Source organism: Geotrypetes seraphini, chromosome 15 (genome assembly GCF_902459505.1).
Source record: "Geotrypetes seraphini chromosome 15, aGeoSer1.1, whole genome shotgun sequence".
Lineage (NCBI taxonomy): Eukaryota > Metazoa > Chordata > Amphibia > Gymnophiona > Dermophiidae > Geotrypetes > Geotrypetes seraphini.
In genome coordinates, this window is record NC_047098.1 from 377,007 (window position 1) to 398,888 (window position 21,882).

General features: G+C 44.2%; 1 protein-coding gene across 1 annotated transcript in view; it reads right to left on the reverse strand.

Annotated features, from left to right (window-relative positions):
* Nucleotides 1–20,272, reverse strand: part of RCC2 (regulator of chromosome condensation 2) — a 37,134-nt gene extending 16,862 nt beyond the window's left edge. The window contains exons 1-7 of the mRNA XM_033921713.1: nucleotides 19,939–20,272; nucleotides 17,340–17,629; nucleotides 15,948–16,041; nucleotides 10,876–11,019; nucleotides 4,045–4,176; nucleotides 3,859–3,947; nucleotides 1,609–1,723 (exon numbers count right to left, since the gene is read on the reverse strand). Of these exons, the coding sequence (XP_033777604.1) occupies nucleotides 1,609–1,723; nucleotides 3,859–3,947; nucleotides 4,045–4,176; nucleotides 10,876–11,019; nucleotides 15,948–16,041; nucleotides 17,340–17,600 (835 nt within the window). The 5' untranslated portion in view covers nucleotides 17,601–17,629; nucleotides 19,939–20,272. The remainder of the gene's footprint in view (nucleotides 1–1,608; nucleotides 1,724–3,858; nucleotides 3,948–4,044; nucleotides 4,177–10,875; nucleotides 11,020–15,947; nucleotides 16,042–17,339; nucleotides 17,630–19,938) is intronic.
* Between the last annotated feature and the right edge of the window lie 1,610 nt (nucleotides 20,273–21,882).

The following is a 21,882-nucleotide window of genomic DNA, read 5'->3' on the forward strand; positions in this document are numbered from 1 at the left end:
GCAGGTAAGTATTTTTGAATACTGACTGTATTGTTAAAACTACTAAAACACCCCCCCCCCAAAAAAAAAAAAAACAATCCCCCAAAAACTAGGCTAGGAGTTGGACATGAATCTCCCCTTATTTTGAAAACTGAAATTTAATGCTGCAAATTCTGTGACACGATGAATGAGGTTATAAACTATTCTGAGAGACAATACTGGCCACCCAGTCTGTGCTCAGGAAAGTATTTTCATTGCTCAGTCTTTGTAACTTGTTTGCAAAACACGCTTTCAAACCAGCCTTTTCGCATTCAGTGTAAACGACTTTAAAGATATATTACGTGGTTCCATGCAATGTTAAAAGGTTTTGGACAGTTTGTGCTTCTTCTCTTATGGATCACCGCTCAGGGTGAATTCCCCCGCACCGTTTACCAAATGGTGAAACTCTCACTGCTTCCAGTAGAAGTATGGAAGTGGTATGGTGAGGTCAAACGCTGAAATTCCTGACCACCCTCTGACATCTCGCTGGGTATGAAAAATATTTCAATATTGGGACAATCAGCAAACGTTAGAGCGCATTAACCCCTATGCGATCTAACATTTTCGCGGTTACTGTCCCTTCACTCTGGAATTCCACCCCAAATTATTTAAGAGAAGAGTCATAGCAAAATTATTTTAAGTCCAAATTAAAAGCCTTCTTGTTCAAGGACTACAACTGTCCTTTTAAGAACATTTTAATGACTTTTATTTTTCTTTACTAATGCTCATTCTTCCCCCTCCTTTCGTATTTCCCCTTTTTCGTTCTTTCAAGAATGTAGTTCTATCTACTCCTTTCCCAATTGTTCCAATTTGTCCAAGACATTTTATTTACCTCTGTACTAAACTTGCTTGTAGTAATGTCTATTCTTATAAGTCCTGTAAAATAACTTGTATTTCTTGTCAAGCCTGATGAGGCGGTATAAGACCTTTTTAATAAACTTGGAACAAAGGCTATTCCTTAGGTGGGAATCTGCATATTGGATTGCGAGTAACTTGGTGTGAGAGTGTTTTTCAAAACGAGCAAAACATTGGATAACATTTTGACTTGATCAACAAACATTGTCTTGCATCACACGATTTACCCTAGCCCGATATATCCTGGCCTCGCCTTCACTGCTGCAGTCCCTGAACCCCTACTCATTCTGCCAGCGCCCAAAGTCTACACAGTCCTACCCAATTCCCCGAGTTCCCACCTAATCTCAATATGCTGCGGGAATGTAGTGACTGTTGTAAACGAGCAATACAAGTACGTACAGTATATTTTCTATTCAAGTTTTTGGGTTTTGGAACAAATCATCTGAGTTTCCATTATTTCCAATGATATACGAGCGTTTTGGATTACAAGTACGCTTCTGGAACAAATTATGCTGTAAATAGAAATCAATATGTATCTGACAACTGAACCACTGTGACTGGGTCGTACCCAGAAAGCCTAGGTTTGGAGTGAACACTGAAGCAGAAACCACTGGGAAGGCTGAAAGTTTGACTCCTTCATCTTCTGCCTACTGCCAGCTCTCTGGCTCTCATCACCTCATCTATTCTAAGCCCAGATGTTATAGTCAGTTTAAGTGGTCTATAGAGCAGCCCTACCCAGCTGTCCATACTCAGGGCACCCAAAAGAGTAGAGGTTTCCTTTGCAATCCATGATCATGCTGAACTCCGCTCCACAGGACACTTTGGTGATTGGTTGACCATTGTAAAGAATCTAAAACAAAGGCAAACACAGCTTTAGAAAAAACATCAGAGGACAGTCTAAAGGCTCAGTGCGGTGTGCAAAAGGCACGGGAAAATCCTACACTCCGTGAGGCCACAGACAGGACAAATCTGCAAGGTTTTTAATACAGGTAAACGTGTAATTTACCCACATCAAGAGCATTTTGAAGACTGCCTCCCAGGTATGCAAAAAAATCAAGGCACAAGCACTAGCAGCAATGCAAAGGGGGTGAATGAAGGATGTGCAATTTAATTGTTATTCTTAACCACCAAGTGGATGTTGGAAAGAAAATAAACAACCCACCCAATATTCAGTGCTACATAACTGGCCAGGAATGGCTCCTGGCTAGTTAAATAGTTCTAAGCCGGCTAATCACTTGATGACCGTGAATTTAAAGCACTAAGTTCAGCGGTCAGAATGGACACGTAAATTGCTGGTCTATCATTGGTCATTATAAATTTAGCTGGACAGTGCTTAATATCAACTTACCGGATAAGTTTATAGCAGCCCAAAATAAACTAGTCACTGGAAACCGCCTAGCATTGAACATCCAGGCTCTGTATCACCGCGGGTGTCAACCCTGCTAACTCCTGAAGTCTGAATGCCAGCCCTAATCAGTGGCAAAATAACTCTCCTAAAATTTAATTAACACAACCAAATCTGACATGGTGAACAACAGGTGAAAAACACATCATCAAGACAGAAAATGGGCCAGATAGAAACATGACGGCAGATAAAGGCCAAATAGCCTATCCACAGCATCCACTATCTCCTCCTCTCCCTATTGGCTAAGGCTCTTAACATTTGCATCTCCTCTTCCTCTAGGCTAAGGCTCTTTACACCTGCATTGTGAGGTCATAGAGCTTTATGGTTATAGAAACATGATGGCAGATAAAGGCCAAATGGCCCATCCACAGCATTCACTATCTCCTCCTCTCTCTATTGGCTAAGGCTCTTAACATTTGCATCTCCTCTTCCTATAGGCTAACGCTCTTTACACCTGCATTGTGAGGTCATAGAGCTTTATGGTTAGAAAAACAGAGAAACATGATGGCAGATAAAGAACAAATGGCCCATCCAGTCTGCCCATCCGCAGTAACCATTACCTCTTCCTCTTCCTATTGGCTAAGGCTCTTAACGTTTGCATCTCCTCTTCCTATAGGCTAAGGCTCTTTACACCTGCATTGTTATGTCATAGAGCTTTATGATTAAAGAAACCTGATGGCAGATAAAGGCCAAATGGCCCATTCGCAGCATCCACTATCTCCTCCTCTCCCTATTGGCTAAGGCTCTTAACATTTGCATCTCCTCTTTCTTTAGGCTAAGGCTCTTTACACCTGCCTTGTGAGGACATAGAACTTTATGGTTATAGAAACATGATGGCAGATAAAGGTCAAATGGCCTATTCAGTCTGCCCATCCGAAGTAATCATTATCTCTTCCTCAGATCGGACAAAAGGTTTTAGAGAAATAAGTTCTCTCCAAAATTGTCCCAATACATTTGTATGGGAGAAGCAAAACCAGCTTCTGCAGTATAAAAACCACCACTATTTAGAAGCTGGAGGATCACTCTTCAAACTCTCATCCACAATACATAAGAACCCCCTCCCCAAACAACATAAGGATTGGAAATAATTATGTGAGACACATTTCCCCACCATGCACCCTCCCTCCCTCCCTCCCTCAAACACCTCCACACCTGATGCTCTGCCCCTTTCAGACTCTAATGCGCATTTCATTCTACATAAGAGCAAGAGCTGCCATACTGGGACAGACTGAAGGTCCATCAAGCCCAATATCCAGGTCACAAGTTTCTGGCAAGATCCCAAAGAGTAAAATAGATCTTATGCTGCTTATCCTAGGAATAAGCAGTGAATTTCCCCAAGTCCATCTTAATAAGACTTTCCAAGCCTTTTTTTTTTTTTTAAACCATGCTAAGCTAAATACTTTTACCACATTCTCTAGCAATGATTTCCCTATCTATGGAAAAAATTACTTTTCAAATATTTAAACATTTCTACCTTCCATTGAGATTAAGACCTGGGCTTCCTCCAGCCAAGCAAACAAACAATCCAACTGTGTTAGATATATTGTGGAAAGAAGTTTAAATCTCAGTGAGACACCTACCTGTGTAGGACTTGGAATGGCATCCGTTTGATTACCTATTCCCAGCTGTCCCATCTTGTTCTCTCCAAAGGCAAACACCAAGCCGGTTTCTGATTTGCAAGAGAGTCTGAATTACTATTTTGTTATAGTTGGAAATACAAAACCTGGGTGTTAGGAAGGACCCCTTCAACATGCCGTCCCTTGTACCTGTCAGTGCCAACGTATGGTTTCTTCCACAGGCTGCCGACACAAACACTTCGGTGCTCAGAGACTCAATCTGTTTGGGGGCATCCACTCGCTTTGTATCTCCATGTCCCAGCTGACCTTTCTCATTACGACCTAGAAAATATTAACAGAACCTCACATTTAAAATAAGAAAATCTTTTTCCTCTTTATCTTTCAGCTATCTATCAAATTTCCACCTCACCCACTCTTCTGTTCCCTTCCATCTTCAGTCTACTACGCATTACCATATTTTTACCCACAGTGATCACTATCTTCTGCTCATTCATTTCCCTGTCAAACTTCCTCTCCTGTCCCACCGTTTTCATCTTTTCTCTCCCTTCACCCTTCCAGCCCAGCATCTGCTCCCTCTTTCTCCATTCCCCACACTTAAAGCCTGAAATCTCCCTGTCCCTTCCATTCCATCCCCCTACCATGGTCCAGCATCCTCCCTCCCTTCTGCCCCTGGATCCATCTCCCTTTTTACCCCTGTACATCATTTCTTCCTCTCTCTTTCACCCCATGTCCAACTTGTCTCCTCCGTTGCTGTGGAGGGAGGGAGAGAGAATGAATGAATCCAGGGTGCATCTCTTACACTCCCTCTAATGCCAAAGTCTGCCCATCTGCAGTAACCATTATTTCTTCCTGTACTTAAGTGATCCCACATGCCTATCCACACTTTCTTGAATTCAGACACAGTCCCTTTCTCCACCACCTCTTCCAGGAGACTGTTCCACGCATCTACCACCCTTTCTGTAAAAAAGTATTCCTTAGAGAGAATATGTATTTTTGATTAACTGCTGTGAACCACCTAAAACTCCCTGGGTATGGCGGAATACAAAATGAATTATTATTAGATTACTCCTCAGCCTATCACCTCTTAAGCTCATTCTATGTCCTCTCATTCCGGCGCTTCCTTTCAATTGAAATAATAATAACTTTATTTTGATATACCGCAATACCACAAACAGTTCAGAGTGGTTTACAGAGGAAGAGATATTACAGAAAACTTTCGAAAATTACATTAGCATGTTAAAGTTAATCAAATTTGTCTGGAAGTGTTTTAGAAATGCATCAAGGCAGAAGTGGAGTCAGAGAAATGGATCAAAGAGATAAGTTTTGATTGACTTCCTAAAAGTTTGATAAGAGAGTTCATTTGAAATAGTTGGTTAGACATTTATTCCATTTGCCTGCTTGGAATGATAATGTTCTATCAAGGAATCTCTTGTACCCTTCAAGGATGGGAAAGTCAACAAGTTGGCACCACGTGTACAAGTTGTGCCTGGAAATTCGAAGTGATGAGATTGGGGATGAACTTGACATGGTTTTGAAGCAAATGCAAGCAAACTTAAAGACGACCCTTGCTTCCACAGGCAGCCACTATACTTTTCAGTAATATGAGCTTACATGATCCGATTTCTTGAGGCCATAAATGAGACGGACTGCAGAATTCTGGACAATTCTCAGTCGTTTGATGGTTTTCTTAAAAGATCCTAAGTATATAATATTGCAATAGTCTAAGGTACTTAAGATCAAAGATTGAACCAGCAGTCGAAAGGAATCAAAATAACGTTTGATGGTACGAAGTTTCCATAAAGTGAAAAAATATTTTTTAACCTGAGCATTAGTGTGATCTTCAGAAGTCAGGCTTCGGTCCAGGATGACTCCAAGGATTTTGATTGTGGGATTAATTGGGTAATCTGACCCATTTAATCTCAGGGAGGTTATTCATGATCTAGTTATTAGGACTTGCCCAAAAAAAAAATCTGAGTTTTAGTTTAGATTTTGTATTGTGTTCTACCTTGGTAAGGACAGATGGGTCAGTGAGGTTATGAGAATAATAATTGTAATGTCATCCGCATATATATACGATTTCAGTTTTAAAATCGGATAACATATTTCCCAATGACGCCATATAGATATTGAAGAGTGAAGGGGAGAAGTGGGGAGTCCTGTGGTACTCCGCAGGAATTAGACCACGCCTGAGAGAAAGTTCCTTCACTGTAGACCTGGTAAATACAGTTTTTTAGGAAACCCGTAAACCAATTTAGTACCGGAAATGCCGATAATATCAAGGCATCTAAGAAGAATGTCAAAATCAATAAGGTCAAAGGCACTGCTCAAGTCAAGCTGCAGTACCAATGTGCTTTTTCCCTGGGAGAACAAATGGAAAAGATGATCAGTCAAAGAGGCTAAAACTGTTTCGGTACTATAATTTGTACGAAAGCCAGACAAGAGTCATGTAGGATTCTGAACTTCTCTAAGTATTTCATGAGATCGATGTTAACCAGTCCTTCCATTAGTTTAAGAAAGAATGGTATGTTGGCAATAGGTCTGTAGTTGGCAGTCAAGGAAACAGACTCCTAAGAGTTTTTAATAATAGGAGTCACAAGGAAATGACCAAGTTCCACCAGGAATTTGCCAATACTCATGTGCATTTATGCCACATAGACATGTAAACATCTCTATCATATTTCCTTTTCTCCCGTCTTTCCTCCAAAGTATACATATTGAGATCTTTGAGTCTGTCCCCATACGCACCATTCTAGTCGCCTTCCTCTGGACCAACTCCATCTTTTAATATATTTCTGGCCCCCAGAACTGTACACAATATTCTAAATGAGGTCTCACCAGAGTCTTATAAAGGGGCATCAATACCTCCTTTTTCCTATTGGCCATACCTCTCTTCCTATGCACCCTTCCTATCCTTCTAGCTTTTGCCGTCACCTTTTCAACCTGTTTGGTCTCTTTTGGCCCCTTACCGCCTTATGGCGCCTGCTTTGATGTTGTTTGTGCTTTTTCCAGTTTTCATCCGTTTTTGACCTTTTCCATTCCTTAAACAAGTCTTCTTGTCTCTGATCGCTTCCTTCACTGCTACAGTGAGCCATGCCAGCTCCTTCTTCTTGGATCCCTTGTTGATATGCGGTATATATTGATTTTGCGCCTCAGTGACTATGTCCTTAAAAAGGGACCATGCTTGTTCTAGCATTTTTACAGTGCTCATTCACTTCTTAATCTTCTTCCCCACCATGAGTTTCATCCCTTTGTAATTCCCTTTTCGGAAGTTCAGTGCCATGGCTGTCGTTCTGGATCGATGTTTTGCCCCTGTGTTCAGGTTAAAATGGATCATATTGTGATCACTGCTTCCCAGCGTCCCTTCTACACCTTGTGCCGGACCTCGTAGTCCATTTAGAATTAAGTCCAGAATTGCATTTCCTCTCGTATTTTCCTTGATAAGTTGTTCCAAGAAGCAATCGCCTACAGCATCCAGGAACTTGGTCTCCCTACTGCAGCCGGAGGTGCCTAGGTTCCAGTCTATCCCCGGATAATTGAAGTCACCCATGATAATTGCGTTGCCTCCCTTGCAGTTGTGTTTAATCTCGTCCGTCATTTCTCCATCAATTTCTTCGGACTGCCCTGGGGGTCAGTAGTAGATGCTGATCTTCGTTTCCATTCCATTTATTCCCGGAATTTTGGTCCATAGAGACTCTACTTTATTTTTCGTTTCTGGCATGTTCTCTCCGGTAGACTCAATTCCCTCTTTGACGTATAGAGCAATACCCCTACCTTTTTGACCTACTCTGTCTCTGAGATATAGTTGGTATCCCGGTAGCACAGTGTCCCAGATGTTTTCCTCGTTCCACTATGGTTCTGTGATGCCGATGTCAAGGTTATCTTTTTGTGCCATAGCTTCCAATTCCCCCATCTTATTCCTTAGACTCCTTGCGTTCGTGTACATACACTTGAGTTTGAGGCCTGTTACTTTCTTGCATTTCCTTCCCTTGTGTCCCTTTCGATCCGTCAGGATTTCTGTCTTGCTTATGATCTGGTGAGTCTTCCCCATTATCTTCCTGCACGGTATCCTCTGGGTATACCAGTTCCCGAACCATTGACTCTTGATTGACTGTCAGCTTTCCCCTTCTTCCTAGTTTAAAAACTTCTCAATTTCTCTCCTGATGTTGCTTGCAAGTAGCCTCGTTTTGTCTCCACTGAGGTGAAGTTCATCCTTCCTGAATAGCTTGCTCTTCCCCCAGAATGTCATCCAGTTGCGCACGAAGTGGAATCCTTCTTCCTCACACCAGTGCCTCATCCATACGTTGACTGCTTGCAGCTCCGTCTGCCTCTTCTCGTTGGCCCTGGGTACTGGCAGGATCTCTGAGAATGCTACCCTCGGCTTTCTGGTCTTCAGCTTCTCTTCTAGTATCCGGAACTGGTTCTTCTCTGCTGTAGTTCCTGTTGCTCACGTTGTTTGTCTTCACATGGATCACCACCGCTGTATCTTCCTCTTCCATGTTGTCGATGATCCTGTCGATGCAGCTCACTATATCTTCTACCTTGGCTCCCAGTAGGCAGGTCACCAACCGATCCTGTCTTCCTCCCGCTACGCCACCTAATCTCACCAAGGATTCTCTGTTTTGTCTGGATTATTATGGATGTACTTTGCAACCCATTCTGGGCTCCTTTAGGAGGACAGTCTAAAAAATTGGCTGTTGACTTGTCTGATGATGGAATCCCCCATGACGATTGCTGTCCTCTCTGTCTTCTCTTGCCTCAAGTCCGTGTCCCTGGGGTATGACCATCTCTGCAGCCATAGGTCCGTGTCCTCTGTGCACTTCCATCTTCCCTCATCCTGGCATTGGCTTGCACTGGACTCGTCTTCCTGTGGGTTCCCTCCACTGTTTCCAGGTCTCGCTGCTGCACCACCTATTTCTTCCTTGTGGTTGTCTTCCAGGTGGTCCTCACTCACTGGTGTATCTTGGCAGCTCCACTGTTGTTGGTGATTTTCCATGGCCTCCCTGTATGCCTGCTCGATGAACTTCTCTAACTCCCTGACTTCTTCCTCAATGGTTTTCTCTGTCCTCCTCTTCCACTGCTCGAAGTGCTTCTAGCAACAATATTCTGCCCTCCAGGAGTCTGACTTGCTTCTTCAGTCCCTCCAGTTCCTTGAATACATATGGCAAACGGTGCAGAAAACTGGGTAGCTCAACATCCTGCTTCTGTCTACTATATTCATTGCTGTCTGCTTGCCGGTCTGTTGTCTGAAGTGGCTTCTCTTTGTGTAGGAATCTGTGTAGCATCCTTGGTGTTACTGTGAAGTCCTTTTCTTGATTTTAAACCTGCTACCCCTGTTGCTTGTGTGTATGTCCTCTGTCTGCTGTGATTGTCCTCTGCTACTACTGTGTTTGTGTATGTGATGATCTTAAGAACATAAGAGCGGACTGCTGAGCACAATGGACCACTGGTCTGATCCAGCAGTGGCAATTCTTATTTTCTTAAGATCATCACATACAGTTATTCATTCCCTAAACTGTACCGTTCCTTCGGGTTTTTGCAGCCCAAATGCATGACCTTGCATTTCTTAGCATTAAATTTTAGCTGCCAAACTTCAGACCATTCTTCAAGTTTTGCTTTCTTCATGTTATTCACACCATTCGGGGTGTCTACTCTATTGCAGATTTTGGTATCCCCCGCAAAGAGAAAAATCTTCCCCAACAGCCATTCAGCAATATCACTTACAAAAATGTTAAAAAGAACAGGCCTTACCTGTTGAACCCTTGAATTGGTGCCCATTTTTGACTCTGGACAGTTGAGTTTGTTGATACTAGAATTGGGAGGTGCGGTTGGCTTTTGCACTTGTTTGTTGACTGATTATATATGGTGTTCTTGCTGTTTTGCCTATGTTTGTGTTTGAAACTTTAATAAAATATATTTTCAAAAAAAGAACAGGCCCAAGAACAGAACCTTGAGGCAAACCACTGGTAACATACAATAAAAATGTTGTGACCATAAAAACGATCCAACTTATCTGAGTCCCAAAGGGCTGCTGTCACCACTAGTGACTGAGTGGATTTATAACTATTTGTCTCTCTCTCGTGACCGAGTGGTGACAGTATTCCTATGGGACTCTGATAAGTTGGATCGTTTTTATGGTCACAACATTTTTACTGTATCATTTATTTTGGTGATTTTTTTCACATCAAGTAAATTATTTAAGCAAATCATTGGACAGTTTGGGGATTTATAACTATTTGTCTCCCTCTCATCGAAACAATACTGTGTGCCTTTTTGAGAAAAAGTTTTGACACAGATATTTTATGATCAATAGTTAAAATAATTGAAAATGAATAAGACTTAATGATGTACCAGGCAGGATTTATTTAGACAAATTGTCTGATGCTAGTCACCTAGGAGTTGTCTGCCCGGGGTAATAAATTGAAAAACGATGCATTTGGTTTAACCGTACTGAAGTCTTTATATCAACATTGACGTTTTGGTTGGATATAGACACCAGTGTTTGTTCTGAGTGGGACTGGAATTTTGTTGCCAACTGTTTTTTGGTTTCGATGTATACATTTTGGCAAATTATCTTTGGGCCAAATCTCTAACCACCATTTCCCACTTATCATTTAAAAGGTGCCCAGAATAGCACAGCAGAGACCGATTCCCAGGCATCAATCACAACAAGAGCAACCCTCTTCCTAGCAGGAAATTGTCGCTGTTGGCCGAGAATCCTCTTCCTTTGTACACATGGCATCTGCGCCAGCAGAGGGAAGGTTTTCTCTACTAACTGGTGATTAAGCCTGTGACACAGATGAGCAGGAATCGTCACCAGACTCAAACATAAAAGTGTACGAAATCAGCAAAGAGCAGGCAATTTCTCTGGACACACACAAAGTAAATACCTGTCTGAAGAACCTCGCCACAACTTCCAGAGAAGTGCCTACTTGACAAATTCAAGGCAAGGTCCTAGGATAAGTGTGTTAAAATCTGCTAGACAGTGAAAGGACCAATACTTAGGTGCTCCAAATGACTCACCCCAGCTCCAGAGTTTCCCCTCTGTGGTGATGAGGAGACTATGAGCAGAACATGGTCCAGAGACCACCGTTTGTACATGAATTCCCGACAGGCACCCATACCTATGAGGCCCCCACAGGTTCTGACCAAGATGACGGTAGGCAGCTGGAGAAAAATAAAAACATGCAAAAGCTTTGAGAATTAGAGCAAAGTTATCACTTTAAGCAGCTAGAAAGAGGACTCCAACAGTCAATGTACATCCACACTTTTGAGTGTGGCGAAAGCATGTGTGACACTATCCTTAGGGAAACATGACTAAGTCACAGATGCAAAATTTTATTTATTTATTTATTTAGTCGAACTTCTAGCCCGTCATCCCAGAAGAGCCCAGAATGGGTTACAAGTTTACATACACAGTGGAAGGTTTAGCAACAAGATTACAACTTCATATATTCTAATTAAAAAAATTCTAATAAACTATATATCAGCTTGGTCCTTAACAGAATTCAGCTAAACTTGCCATCCACAAAGAACCTCCACTACAAGCAAATCTTCCATTCCATGCTAATCTATCTGGGAGTAAAAACATGGAATGACCTCCCTGAAGCAACCAGGAAGGAGACCAACTACACCACATTCCCCCCAAAACTGAAAACTAATGCTTATTGTTACTGTTTTAGCTCCTCTCCCTCTATCCAGTCCCCTCCTCTTGTCCTTTCTTCCCCCCTTAGTTCCTCTCCCTTCTCTGTTTCCCCTCCTGATCTCTGGATCAGTCGCCTAGAACTTGTTCAGTTTTGTGCGACTTACAAATGGAAGATTAGATTAGATAAACAGAACAACTAATCAAAAGGATGAAGAGCAGGAGTCGAAATTCCTATGTACATGTTTTGGGTACTGAGCACGGTAGCATGGCCAACGATGGGCAACAAGGATGCAAATTCACATAGATCTTCAGAGCAGCAGATTCAAGGGAAGAACAGCAGCAGAGGGATAATTCTTATAAACTGCATGGAGAGATGAATACACGATCTGGGGGCTGAGCACAGTAGCATGGCAACCGATAGGCCCTAGAAGTAAAGCAGCTAGAATTACAATACATTTGAAGTATAGGACAGATTTTGGCATTTATGGTGTGGGTACATGTAGTAGGGAGATAAGATCTTGCATAGTTTCGCACCGAGTGTGCACCTCGAGACTTAGTTCTCAAGTGGAGGGCACATTCAGTGTGGCAGGATAATTTTGCTGAGGTAGAAATAGAGGTTAGGGCCATGTTGCAAGAGTCAGGTAAAAAGCTGGGTTTTTACTGCTTTCCTGAAGTTTACTAAGCCTGTCGGTGATCTAATGGTTGGTGGGATTGAGTTCCATAATTTGGGAAGGAAGTAGGAGTGTTCGTGTAGGTGGGGTGGACAATCTACTCTCCGCTTGTGATCGCAGGGGTCGGTTGGGGATGTATATTGTTAGTTTTTTTTGCCACGTAGGATGGGTCCATTCTATTGAAGAATTTGAAAGCTAGTGTAAGAGCTTTAAAGATCAATGTTTCCGAATGGGTAGCCAGTGTACAACAGCCAGAGCTGGGGTGACTGAGTCGTGAATAGACAGGTTCTTCAAAAGGCAAACGTTGCAATCTTTGTAGGTTCGATGCAGATATCCAACTAGTAGTGTGTTGCAGTAGTCCATGCGTGGTAAGACATAGGCGTAGAGCAGTTGGGTGAAATTTGAGAATGGCTGATTTTCAGTCATGAGCCTAAAAGTGGTCACATGTTTGAACTTTGGTAACTTTTGTGTTTTCACCTAAGAAGAATGGGATTTGGTCTGTTCTAACCGAATTCATTAAAAAGTTTCATCTTTTGTTTCTGGTGACATGAGTCATGTTTTCCCACAGAACGTTTCAACTAAAGCAGACAGAGCTCAAAAAGAGGGAGGGGTAGGAGTGTCCCAAGTCAGAATCGCACCCTATGCAACACCCCTACTCTGCCCACTGCATTGCAGCCACCACAGAGTAGATGGCGGATGGGGATCCCTCAGCCCCGAGGCAGAGCATCAGTATTTCTACATTTGATAAGGGGTAATCAGCTCTCACAAAGCAGATATAGGCAACTTACAGATTTGGGTTTTTGCCTTCAACCGTCATAACCTCCTTTCAACATTCAGCCATTTGCTGTGCAAATTATTTGTAGCTTCTTGCAGAATTTGCAGTCAGAATGAATGTTTACAAGTTTTGAAGAGATCTTGCCTCACCAATTTGCTGCATTTCTTCTTGTGTGAATAAACATGTGGATAAGGAGAGCCGGCTGATGTAGTGCTTCCAGATTTTCAGAAAGCTTTTGACAAAGTTCCTCACGAGAAACTCCTGAGAAAATTAAGAGAGAGTTATGGGATGGCTCTGGTCTTCAGAACATTGATCGCCCAAGATGGCTCCTCCGGAGACCAGCTGCCCTGATTGACGAAATCACCGCGTCCATAACCGGCAACTTCAAGGCATCCCTATCTCCCTCTGGGATGTGATACGGGCGAATCATAGAGTGCGCAAAATGAAAGGGCGACTCTGGTGCCTTCCACTGAAAAGCACAATATTCTGAATATCCTGATGTATATGAAATGAGCAGGAGGCTGAGCAGATCCACTGAAGGAGGGGGTCCATGACATGTGAGGGCTCCTTCCCGTCTTCCTCAAAGTGCAACACTGTGGAAACCTGCAGAATAAGCTGCTGGAGCTCTTCCTGTTGAAAGATGCGCATCACCAAAGCATCCTTGCCAGCTGGCAGAATCGAAAAACCTCCACCAGTGGCATCCATCCCACAGAGAGTATCCCAAAGGGGTCCAGGTCCTCATACAAAAAAAATCATCATTCCAACAGACCCTCGGCCACTTGGATGAAAGAGGAGGAGATGGGGACAAAACTGGCGCTGAGGGGGCAAAACCTGAGTGGATACAGAGAGGACCCCCCCCACCGCGAGACCCCTGGGGACCCCCCGCCATCTGAAGATAAGCCTTGCACAAGGCTTAACAAAATCAGGGGAAAACCCCCCTGGCAGCCCAATGGGACTGACTGCCAAAGCAGTGGACCTACCAGAAACCTGCTCCCATCTTTCAAAAACGGGGAAGGTCACCTGAACCTGCAGACAAAATGGAGGTGCTTCCCACCAAAATCGGAGCAAAGGCCACCAAGAAAAACATCCCCGAGGCCTGTAGTGGCTGAGAAGCCTGAACCGCCCTAGCCTCTACAGCAGGAAAACCGGCAGCAATTGTAAGGGAGTCCCCACCAGCATCAGTGGAAAGGGAAACCTTATTTCCCTGACTGTCGGCGGCTGGGGGAATCTCGGGCTTCCCCGCTGTCAGTTGCCGGCATACGAGACACTCGAGAAGGGGATCCCTGGACGCCAGAACCCAAAACAGATGAGGATTCCTCTTTGCAGCGACTGGCAAACCGCGAGCACAGGCCGGCTGCATCAACCTCACGTCTGGAGCACCATGAGCAGTATTTCCCTTTAAAAGTGCTCATTGTGCAATACATGACCTAGCTGAAAGAAAAGTGCCGGTTAAGAACAAAAAAATCAATTACAGTTAATTGAAGACTCCCTTCAGACCGGCACTGCCTCGGGATTTTTTTTTTGTCAGAACAGACTCCACTGGTTCTCTAGGTAATCTGAAGAAATACTTTTTTACGGAAAGGGTGGTAGATGCATGGAAAAATCTCCTGGAAGAGGTGGTGGAAACAGAGACTGTGTCTGAATTCAAGAAGGCCTGGGATAGGCACATGGGATCTCTCAGAGAGAGAAAAAGATAATGGTTACTGCGGATGGGCAGACTAGATGGGCCATTTGGCCTTTATCTGCCGTCATGTTTCTAAGCCATATGCCTTGCTGGTATCGGTGGCAAGAATTACAGCTGAGGCACCTCTAGGAAAATTTTGGGGAGGTGGAGGAAATGGAAGAGAGGGACTCAACTCGTGACCCATCGAGTGTGATACCCCCCCCCCGAGGTTGGAAGAAACCCTAAAAGGGTCACCCAAGCTCAGTCCAGAACCAGACGGGGACAAGAAGGCCACTAAAGAACTTCCAACAGGCCTACACTAAGCAAGGTAAGTCTGGCAACAGCTTACCACACATGCTGAGACTAAGAACAGACTGGTTATATAAGAGGGAAGCACAGCTACTTGTATTAAGGTTTTGTCTCAGTCTCCACCTGCTGGTCATGGTGAGACATTACCCATCAGTGAACTGTACCGGCCTGGAGAGGCGCTAAAGAATAAGACATTACCTCCTATTCAACGACTCTAATTTTCTCAGGAGTGGTTCATGAGGTACTTTGTCAAATGTTTTTTGAAAATACGGATGCACATTATAGACCTTTATCCATAAGTTCATCCCTTCAAAGAAATGTAGATTGGAGAGGCAAAATTTCCCTTGGCTAAATCCATGTTGTCTTTGTTTCCAGTGATACCAGGCAGAACGCAGAAGTATAAGCTCATTGATATAGGGCTAATTAGTCACAACAGCTGTGCTTCCTATCACAGATGTTCGATTACTGATTCTTGAACGATTTAGAAGAATCCTTCTGTAAAGTGGTGTCATGTACATCGCCACGTAAGTCACTACCCATACCCTAGATAAGCAAAATCATAAGAGCAGGTCTTTTTCGTATGACCACTTTGCAACAGAAAGGCGTCTATATGATCTTGAAAGCTCGCAGCTAAGTCTCAAGATCTGTTTGTGTTGGTCCGTTAAAGATGTAATCACTGAAGAGCAGAGCATGGCTAAGCTTTGCCTTATCACCCTAGACCAGGAGTTCTCAAAACCAGTCCTTGAGACACACCTAGCTAGTCAGATTTCAGGTTACCCAAAATGAATATGCATGAGATAAATCTGCATATGCTAACTCCATTGTATCCAAATTAATCTCTTGAATGTTCATTGTGGATATTCTGAAAACTTGACCAGCTGTGTGAGTTCCCAGGACAGTTGAAAGCCCCAGCACTGAGAGCAGATGTTGCTTGGGAGAGAGACCCTGTAACTGTGAAATCATGACCTATATTTCCTTTAGGGAAATATTCTCAGATGTTCAGTGTTATTAAAAGTTTACAGGGGTGCCTACCTTGCTGCTTAGGTACCTCTTTTCGGCCAATCAGGTCCCAGTTAGTAGCTCCAAATATCAGTAACTGCCCCTTGCACTTTGAGCCTTCAAGTTTCTGTAAGGGTTACAAAAAATAAAATTGAAGTAAATCAGTCCCAACACCAACTGTTTCCCTAAATACAAAAACAGGAAAAAAAAAAAGCTGGTTAGAAGTGAAAAAATAAAGTTTTATGAAAAACAAACCTGATCATAGAACTTTTCTTAATTGGGCTAAATTCTCTCTACGTGCACTGAATCAAAATTGGGTTAAGGGACATTTATCATCCTTTGAAAAACTGGTTAATGAATATGGCGCTCCAGCTAAAACCTGTTTCACCATAATCAGCTCTGGGATTTTATAAGACGTAGGGAGAAGGAGGAATTAGAATTAAAAGCAACTATGTTGTATCTGCCATTTTGCATTTGTTGGTGTGTGGTTCTTTCTTGTTAATAAAAACAGATTTCAACTCAAAAGAAGCTATGTTTGAAAAGGCTACACGTCTGAGTACAGGGAGAGGAGGTACTTGCAGAAGGCCTCAATGGTTAAGAGTTATAACCCACATGGCTCCAGAAAAAGGAGGACGGATTGAGACATCTGGGTTTTTACTTCCATTGTCTCAATTCGTCCTCCTTTTTGTGGAGCCATATGGTAACCCTATCAACGGTCAAGAAGTTTCCACATTTATTCAAAGTATCTATAGCAGTGTCAATAATGGAAAATGGTTAAAAAAAATTTTCTACCAATGGTATCTTATGCTCGTCTCTCCAGGATGTTCCCCAACAATTCTGAACTTTGCTGGAGGAACTAAGGAAAGAGAGGAACGTTTTTTCATTTTTGGTGGAGCTATCCAAGGGTACAATCTTCCTGGACACTCGTGATAAATAGTTTGAAAGACATCTGGATTGTGTCTTACCCTTTGCAAGCAGACTTTTTGTCTATTGCACCTAAGGCCACCAAGAATCCTTTAGTCTCTCGAGACTACGACAGGAGCTCACGGCAGCCATTTCCTATGAGTGATCTGCACAGGGCAGGAGCGTAGGAAGATCACTCCTGCCCCGAAAACCCACTAGACCACCAGGTAAGGCTTAAGGGATTCCAGGGGGAAGCAGGGAGTGGTTCAGAGCCGGCCTGAATATTATTTGCGGTTTTATAATATTCACGGGCCGGCTCTGCCCTTAACCCCTATGGATAGGGAGAGAGAAGAGTAGTCTTGAAGCAGACAGATCTTAGGAAGAGATAAGCCATATGATTTTGGGAGGGGTTTGGTTGTTGTTCTCCCTCTCCCCGGGGTTTCTTACTACCTCCAATTCTTTGATTTTTTTCTGCTTTTTGGGTAAGGGTGAGCAGTTGTTTTTCCCCTCTGAGTTTCTTACTATCCTCTCCTTGCTGTGCTCTGGCTCCGTTACGATGAGTATCGCTGGGCCTTTGCTCGCTCCTCTCGCTGCTCCTCGTTTGCCTCCGGACAAGCTTCCATCAGGCCCCGGGCTCCCGTCTTGATCCTCCTCGTCACTGCTTCGCTCCTCTCGACCTCGCTTCCTGCTCCGGGCCCCGGCTTGCTTCCTGCCTGTAGGACGCGCTGCCCCATTCCCAGAGCCCTGATCCCAAAGCCCAGCCGACACTTTCTTTCGAGGCATGATGGGCAGGGAGGGAGGGGGCCCAAGAGCTGAAAAGTACAACATATTCATTGTTACAAGAAACATCAATGGAACCTTTACATCTCTGGGAGCCCTGTTAAGCCTCTGCTAAACAGAAATTAAACCCTTCTTGGAGTCCTTTACGTCTCTCCCAAAGTCCAAGCTAAATCTGTATCGGTGCCTTTTAAGTCTCTCCCAAGCAGAAGTTAAGCCCGTCTGTGAGCTCTTGTAAGTTTCTGCTAAACAGAAGTTAAACTTTTCTGGGAGACATTCATGTCTCTCCCAAAGTCCAAGTTAAGCCCGTCCTGGGAGCCCTTTAAGTCTCTCCTAAAGTCCAAGCTAAACTTTTCTGGGAGCCCTTTAAGTCTCTCCCAAAATCCAAGCTAAACCCGTCTGGGAGCCCTTTAAGCATCTGCTAAACAGAAGATAACTCTTTCTAGAAGTCCTTCATGTCTCTCCCAAAGTCCAAGCTAAACCCTTCTGGGAGCCCTTTAAGCCTCTCCCAAAGTCCAAGCTAAACCCTTCTGGAAGCCCTTTAAGTCTCTCCTAAAGTCCAAGCTAAACCCTTCTGGGAGCCCTTTTAAGCCTCTGCTAAACAGAAGTTAAACCCTTCTTGGAGCCCTTTATGTCTCTCCCAAAGTCCAAGCTAAACTTGTATCGGTGCCTTTTAAGTCTCTGCTAAACAGAAGTTAACCCTTTCTGGGAGCCCTTTAAGTCTCTCCCAAATTCCAAGCTAAACCCGTCTGGGAGCCCTTTAAGCCTCTGCTAAACAGAAGTTAAACCCTTCTGGGAGCCCTTTAAGTCTTGCCTAAAGTCCAAGCTAAACCTGTATCGGTGCCCTTTAAGTCTTGCCTAAAATCCAAGCTAAACCTGTATCGGTGCCCTTTAAGTCTCTCCCAAGCAGAAGTTAAGCCCGTCTGGGTGCCGTTTAAGTCTCTGCTAAACAGAAGTTAACCCTTTCTGGGAGCCCTTTATGTCTCTCCCAAAGTCCAAGCTAAAACCGTCTGGAAGCCCTTTAAGTTTCTCCCAAGCAGAAGTTACGCCTGTTTGAGAGCCCTTTAAGTCTCTCCCAAAGTCCAAGCTAAATCCATCTGGGAGCCCTTTATGTCTCTCCCAAAGTCAAAGCTAAACCCGTCTGGGAGCCCTTTAAGCCTCTCCCAAAGTCCAAGCTAAACCCTTCTGGAAGCCCTTTAAGTCTCTCCTAAAGTCCAAACTAAATCCGTCTGGGAGACCTTCATGTCTCTCCCAAAGTCCAAGCTAAACCCTTCTGGGAGCCCTTTTAAGCCTCTGCTAAACAGAAGTTAACCCTTTCTGGGAGCCCTTTATGTCTCTGCTAAACAGAAGTTAACCCTTTCTGGGAGCTCTTTATGTCTCTCCCAAAGTCCAAGGTAAACCCGGCTGGGAGCCCTTTAAGTTTCTCCAAAGCAGAAGTTAAGCCTGTTTGAGAGCCCATTAAGTCTCTCCCAAAATCCAAGCTAAACTCGTCTGGGAGTCCTTTAAATCTCTCCCAAGCATAAGTTAAGCCTGTCTGAGAACCCATTAAGTCTCTCCCAAAGTCCAAGCTAAACCCATCTGGAGACCCTTTAAGCCTCTGCTAAACAGAAGTTAAACCCTTCTTGGAGCCCTTTAAGTCTCTCCCAAAGTCCAAGCTAAACCTGTATCGGTGCCCTTTAAATCTCTCCGAAACAGAAGTTAAGCCCTGTCTCGGAGCTCTTTAAATCTCTCCTAAAAATCCAAGTTAAATTCTTCTGGGAGCCCTTTAAGCCTCTCCCAAAGTCCAAGCTAAACCCATCTGGGAACCCTTTAAGCCTCTGCTAAACAGAAGTTAAACCCGTCTGGGAGCCCTTTAAGCCTCTGCTAAACAGAAATTAACTCTTTCTAGAAGTCCTTCATGTCTCTCCCAAAGTCCAAGCTAAACCCTTCTGGGAGCCCTTTAAGCCTCTCCCAAAGTCCAAGCTAAACCCTTCTGGGAGCCCTTTTAAGCCTCTGCTAAACAGAAGTTAAACCCTTCTTGGAGCCCTTTATGTCTCTCCCAAAGTCCAAGCTAAACTTGTATCGGTGCCTTTTAAGTCTCTCCCAAGCAGAAGTTAAGCCTCTCTGGGAGCCTTCTAAGTCTCTGCTAAACAGAAGTTAACCCTTTCTGGGAGCCCTTTAAGCCTCTTCCAAAGTCCAAGCTAAACCCATCTGGGAGCCCTTTAAGTCTCGCCTAAAGTCCAAGCTAAACCTGTATCGGTGCCCTTTAAGTCTCTCCCAAGCAGAAGTTAAGCCCGTCTTGGAGCTCTTTAAGTCTCTCCTAAAGTCTAACCCCGACTTGTCTCCCCAGAAAAGCCAGAACCACCTGCAAGAGAATGCAAGAAAGTTGGGCGAGGTGGGAGCCGCTCTTCCTCTTGAACAATGGGGGGCTCTGTCCGTCCGTCTGTCCCTCAGGCCACGTGCATCCGCTTTCCCTTCCCGAGAGAAACTTTTGCGGCCGGACAGGAGGGTCCCGAGGGGCTGCGGAGGCGCCGCGGCGGAGCCCAACGACAGCGAGGCGGAGGGTCCGGGGAGGGTGGCGGCTCCGCCGGGTCAGGGCGGCGCGAGAGAGCGCCAAAGCCGAGCGCGAGCGCAAAACAAAAGGAGCCGCAGGGCCGGCGCGAGCAGTAAAGCCCGGGACGGAGGCCGCGAGACGCCGCGCACAGCACCATCTCGAGGAGAGGAAGACCCGAGCCGAGCGCGCGCGCGCGCACCCCTCCCTGCAGCAAAGCCCGGCGAGATTGCAATGCGGGCTGCAGCTCACTTTGAAGATGCTTCGTTGGAAAGCCAGGAGACATTTGGCAGGGTTCTTGCAAGTGGGCATGCTTGCGGTGCAGCATGGACAGCACCAGAACATATATGCATGTGTGATGTGACAGACATGCGAATGGCACCAAAAGGCGTGTACCCCTGCTATAGATACTGATCAGTGGGAAGATGTCTCTCGTGACCCGATGACACTTCGGGGCACAGTCGGTCCCCACTCATGAATTGTGTAATCTGTGGGAAGACATTCCTCATTCCCCCTCCTTTGTATTATGTTCCAGTGGAACTTGATTGCTTTGGGACATCATTGGAAGGGGATACTGGTGCTCAGAACAGTAAGCATTCACTCTTCTACAAGTCCAGTTCATGGGAACGGATTGATCACCATATCTACAGACTCCTGAGAAGATTAACAGAAAGAAGATTATCCAAGTAAGAACCTCACAGAAAGACTATGTATCAAATCCATGACCCTTCAGAGTTGCAAAATGGGAGAGGAAGAGAATGTGAAGATAGGAATCTATATGTTTTGCTGGAAGTAGCTGGGAGATGAGAACTCCGCAGGGGAGGTAACAGCCCTGAAATAGAAATGGTGCATAAGCTGTGGACTGTATTTTCTATTCAAGTTTTTGAGATGTTGAACAAATCGTCTGAGTTTCCATTATTTCCTATGGGGAAATTCGCTTTGGATTACGAGCATGCTTCTGGAACGAATTATGCTCACAAACCAAGGTAGCACTGTACATGAAAACAGAGTCAAAAGGGGGCATGGCCTTCCGAGACTTATCAGAGGGCTGAAACCGACCGATTGCTCTTTTCCTTTTCACCTGCACTTCAGCAGAGCTGGCAAGACTCATTCCCCTAAAAATTTAGGGGAAGCTTGGTGCACTCTTGAGATTACTCCAAAACAAAGTCAAAAGAAAAAAAAAAAGCAGGAATGAAAACAGTCAATCCAAAAACAAACCACTTCCCACTAGTCTGTTAACAAAAATAATGATGTCAGTGAAGCTAATAAAGCATAGAAGATCCTCAGACTATGGAGCACAAAATGATGGAAAAAGCACTATGACGAAGGCTCAAAACGGCTCAAGTATTTTTCCTTGTCAGTCCCTGTGGGCTCACAATCTATCTAATGTACCTGGGGCGATGGGGGGATTAAGTGACTTGCCCAGGGTCACAAGGAGAAGCACAGGGTGCTGAGGTTGTAACTTTAACCACTGTACCACACTCTCCCTGGGCAGATTTCTACGATCTGTGTCCCAAAATGGTAAAGACATGAATGTCATAGAGTGACACGTTCTCCATAGCGTCTGTATTGGAATTCTGCCTTTCTGTTGTACGCATACTGATGTGCTCTACTGATAAGAGTATGAAGTGATGTAAATTGCAAGATGAGTTTTGGTTATCTTGTAATTAATGAGGATTTTATGTGTTTATGATGCATGCAAATTTTGTAACCCACTCTGAGCTTTTTGGGGAGGATGGGCTAAAGAACTAAATAAAT